At 44.5% G+C, this 4,764-nt stretch overlaps 1 protein-coding gene across 3 annotated transcripts in view; it reads right to left on the bottom strand.

Annotated features, from left to right (window-relative positions):
* Positions 1-1,281: 1,281 nt before the first annotated feature.
* The window catches only part of NKAIN4 (Sodium/potassium transporting ATPase interacting 4), a 91,313-nt gene continuing 87,830 nt past the window's right edge, over positions 1,282-4,764 (bottom strand). For all 3 annotated transcript variants that reach the window (XM_019510124.1, XM_019510121.1, XM_019510123.1), the window contains one exon: positions 1,282-2,355. In XM_019510124.1, the coding sequence (XP_019365669.1) occupies positions 2,342-2,355 (14 nt within the window). In that variant the 3' untranslated portion in view covers positions 1,282-2,341. The remainder of the gene's footprint in view (positions 2,356-4,764) is intronic.

Here is a 4,764-nt window from a genome sequence, read left to right as displayed (position 1 = left end):
TTTTTTTTGGGTTTGGTAAGTTTTTGTGGAAAAAAATTTTTTTGGGACTTTTTTTTTTCCCCCCCCCCCCCCCCCGAGCTGATGTGCAGGACAGATGCAACATGCCGGCTGTTTAAAAGTAACATTGACACCCCTTCCCCTTCCCCTAATAGATGATCTGTTTTCAGTTCTTCTCTGATGAACAAGAGGTAACAAAATGGTTTCCACTTCCATTGGCCGCGCTCAAGAAAGAAGGCTGTAGGGCTAAAAGAAATTCTAGTGTTATTCTTTCGTCTTTCAATAAGACAGTATTTTCTGCTCAAGTGAGAGGATAAGGCTAATTATACATAAAAGAAAAAGCCTTTCATGCTACAAATTGAATTTCAGTTGGGGGGGGAGTACTTTCAAGGAGCCTTTTACTGCTCGAGCAATTCTGGGAATTAGCATGACTCAGAAAAGCGGACAAAGGAAGAGAAGGTGGAGAAAGCGCCGAAAGATTGATAGCTCCAGCCTACACACCCAAACTGCTGCACTGTAACTGCACCATACAAGGGCTTTCATTTTGCTGTGAATGGGAGCGATAAAACAGACCCATGTGGTGGCTGGCATGTCTTTAAAAGCAAGTCTGATTTTAGACAAAGGTGACAAAAAGAGACAAATGGCATAAATGCAAGTAAAGTGGTGGTTCTCGTTTGAGCTGTTGTTCAGTGTGACACAGATTCCCCCTTTTTTGTAGAACCTGCTCTTGAAGGATGGGGCGAGAAGAAATTACATCTTTTTTAATCGGGGTTGTACTTTCTATGGATACAAGAGAGGAAAGATGGGGCTGGTCTTTGTGGCTCTGAAATGCAACAGGTAGCTGGAAGTGGGTGTTGGGTAGAAACACTTCATACGCTTCCAGTAATAATCAGCCTTTGAACAAACTCATTCTTTCCTCCTCAGGAGACTCCTAGGTGACTACCCGTTGCTTAAAGCTTCCCTATAGCTCCTTGCCAGTGGATCTGTACCCCTACTATTTTGTTTTTAGCTCAGTTGAATAATTCTTCCACCCCCATCAAAGCATCACCTTGGCTCCTTCCAACTTTTTTTCTCCCCCTTTCTTAATAAAATAAATAAAAATGATTATTTTGGCTGAATTGAGCAAGATCATGACACGTACCATTGCTCCTGCAACATAAGGGAGAGCGAAGCTGCAGAGAAAGGCAGGTTTGTAGGTGCATAGTGCTTGGGTCCAAATGGGGGTATTTTTCCAGAGCTTGATATTTGTGTGTTGAAGTAAGGTAGCTAGCAACAAGTACATCATTCCTTTCTCAAGTTATTTTATTTATTGTTTTCAAATGAATTGCTGTGGCCCACAATGCCATTTCATTACACTCATGTGCTCCCTCTTTCTTTCCTTCCCCTCTTGTTCCTTCCTCCACCAATGTCTGTCGGGACCCCTTGGGTCGGGACATTCCTGGAGTAAATGTGGCTGCTGTGTGGATGAAGCTGGCCCTACACAGCTGTAGCACATGGACTGAGCCTTCCCCAGTGCTGGCTGCAGTCTGCCAGCTGTGACTATAGCTGCACCAGGGTCAGCGTCCTGGGGATGATGATATCAGCTGCTGCTTCCCCGGGTGGGCTTGCTCACGGTTCAGACTGGGCTAAATTACACTAAGAGCAACCAGGGGCTTTGCATACTTGGGCAAAGAGCTCCTAGTGGCCCATCTGCACGGGTTGCTGAAATCGGAGGAAATGCGTCATGTGAGCAAGGCCATAGATGGTAAGGGGCAATGGCAGGAGGCAGGCATGAACGGGCAGGCAGGGGAAGCACGCAAACCCTTCTTTAACTGCTAAAACAAATGCCCCAACATTTCTTCAAAGTAAATATCCCCTTCACCATCTCTCAAAGGCAAGGAGGAGATCAGATGGTGTTTAGGGCTTTTGGTCCATTAAAAAAACAAAGTAAACTACACAACCATGGCAGCCTGAACCAGTGCGGTACGCAGCACTGTCTTTGTTACAGATCTGAGGTGGAAGAAAGCATCTTACGGTTCAACTCTTGATTCTCAAGCTGGAGTGAAGGGTTTCCACTGAGGTTGTTCTTTGCAGCCAGCCCTGTAATCTTGCCCTACCGGTGGGCCATGTAGGGCCAGGCCAATGGTACTAATGGTTCATCAAGATGCTCACAGAATAAAAACAAACCAAGTGGTGGTTCTTGTGTGTACATTTGTTGTGCTAAAAAAATATAACAAAATAAAAAATGGAATGGATTTCACCATCCTGGTGTTTTCTCTGCTGCAGCTCCAGGCCGGGGTGGGGGTTGCGTCTTGCAGCACCTTTGCTTCTTGGGTGCAAGGTTTATCCAGCCTTGGACTCCTCTTCACTTACGCAGGCCTGTAGAGAGGCAAGAAGTCCATCAGTGTAGGAGACAAGGATAAAATATATGCTGTTTAAGATGATCTGAAACCATATGGAGTCCATAGGAGCAAAGTAAATGGCATATCCTATGTACACGTGTGCTCTGCAGAATGCACACTGCGTGGTTCACCTATAAAACTCATAAGCTCTGAAATCCCACAATCTCCAGACAAAGGGGCAAGTTTTAAAGGTATTTAGGCAGGGTTTTCCAAAGTCTGTAGGTCTCCTAGTCTAGGGACAGAAATTAACAGATAAACCAGTGTAAGTGATTGGAAACCAGTTCAAATCTGTAATGCAACAGAAGTTCAATGCACATAAACCACTTTCAAAATGGCTCAGACTACATTTCAAAATGTAGTATCAGACTTAACTGATTTAAGTGAAATAGGTTTATTCGCCTTCTGTCCCAGATCCCCTCCAGATTCAGGTGAATAGTTCCCCCAGCACCCCAGGATGCTTTGCATCTTCTCCACAACCCCCTTTTCCCTCTTTGCAGGGTAGCCTTGGCCCAAGTGGTCTGCTCTAGCTGAGCAGAGAGGCGCGCTCTAGCATCTTCCAGCTTCTGGCCGGGACCACTGCCGGCATGTGGCCGCATTTCCAGAATCAAAAGTGATTCTTATCGGTTCAATCTACACAGCTTAGACTAACCTGCAAAGATTAAATCTGTTTAGCCTTGGCCTTTTTGACTGTCTGTACTTAGCTCTATTGTTTAAATCAAAAGCTAAGTGCCTAGACATATAGCACACCCACTAGAAGCCTCTCTGTATCTTTGAGGACCAGAATACCTTTAAAAATTTGGCCCTTAGAAATAGGCAGGTTTTGCTAGCAAGGGTGTAAGAGTAGCGGGAGCTCCCTAGGCTGCTTTTTCCACACTTATTCTCTTACAAGCCATCTTTTAAAAAGGACAACTCTACCCTATGCTCCACTGCTCAGTGTAGCAACCTGCATTTATGGAATGCTAAGGCTGCAGATTTTCTAAAATTTTCTACAATTCTAACATTTTTCCAACTGTTTCAGTTGGTCTAATAAAAAACGACAGGATTTACCCAAAGAACCTTGTCTGCTTATGTTACTAATGTCCCAAGACAACATCAGCAGATGCTTCCTAACAGACCCAGTGCCTCGTGCACTGCTCAGCTGCTTAAATGTTAGGAAGGGAACGACCCTCGAGACCAAGGAGCAGCAAAAATGAGATGGAAAAATGAAAAGCCACTTTTATTTAACTGTTCTCAGACTGTCAGAAAATGGGATGAATGCTTCCAATGGAAACCCACCAACTAGCAGAATTTACTCAGTTCCCGTACAAATGCGAGATGTCGGCAAGGCTCCCAAATACCTGCAAACCTGAGTTCCCAGTTCCACCCCCTGTGTGAACCGTCCTATGCCTTAGCATGAAAATCATGCCTGGGGCAATTTTAGTCTAAAAAAGGATCGGTACTAAACAACCATTCCCTTCTGAGATAGATAGTGGCATTATCTGCTTAAATAACTACTCTAAAGCAAACGTAGTGCTGACTCTGATACTGTGTCATTGTACATCAAAATCTCCTGGCGACTGGGAAGGCAGCGTAGGTACTTGAGGTTTTGATGACCTTAAGAACAGCAGCTTTGTTCAGAGATCTCAAGCCGTTCACAAGATTAAATTTCATTGCAAGAACTGCTTTGGTTCCATTAGCTACTGAGTGGGTGCACACAGTGGGAAGCTTTGCTTTAAAATATTAAATAACCCCAAACTGGTAGCCAAAGTAGAGCAGACTCTCTGTAGGAAGCTTGGGAAAGACAATATTGCAGAGAGATATGGCATGAATTTCAGCATTACCTAATGAGGGACAGACCTGGTATGCTCCTCAGCTTCCTACCCTCACTGATGAAAACTCATTAGGCAGGGAACACACTTTCTCTTTTGGCTGGATGAGACATTTATCTTTAGTTTTCAATAACTCCTTTGTCATCCTACGCTCTCATATTTCAACCCAGGTGCTCATACACTATCCCCTAACACGCCTTCTAGTCACATTCATTAGAAGATTAATTTTAAAGTGAATGATTGGTGTCACCTTTTGCTCAGCGAGCAGCAGTTTGATTGATTCAGAGCAGGTGACTTTCACAGACAACTCAAGCAAACTTCCAGACGCTATCGGTCCAGTTCCTATGTGAGGCCATGAACACAAATAGCTTCTCTCTGAGATTCATGCAGATGTTACCAGGTGAGGTCCTTTGGCCTGTACTATGCAGATCAGAATAGAGGAGCACAATGGTCCGGGGAGCCTTAACATCTATAAAGCTTCAGAAAGGTTTCAGAGAGGTGGGGAAGAGAGTCAGGGTGAAGATGGAAGATGGGATGAGAGAGAAGGAGCATGGCTAGGAGAGGAAGATGTGCATCAG

Source organism: Gavialis gangeticus, unplaced genomic scaffold, assembly GCF_001723915.1.
Source record: "Gavialis gangeticus isolate Ggan-Ray unplaced genomic scaffold, GavGan_comp1, whole genome shotgun sequence".
NCBI lineage: Eukaryota > Metazoa > Chordata > Crocodylia > Gavialidae > Gavialis > Gavialis gangeticus.
This window is presented reverse-complemented; position numbering and strand designations above follow the sequence as displayed.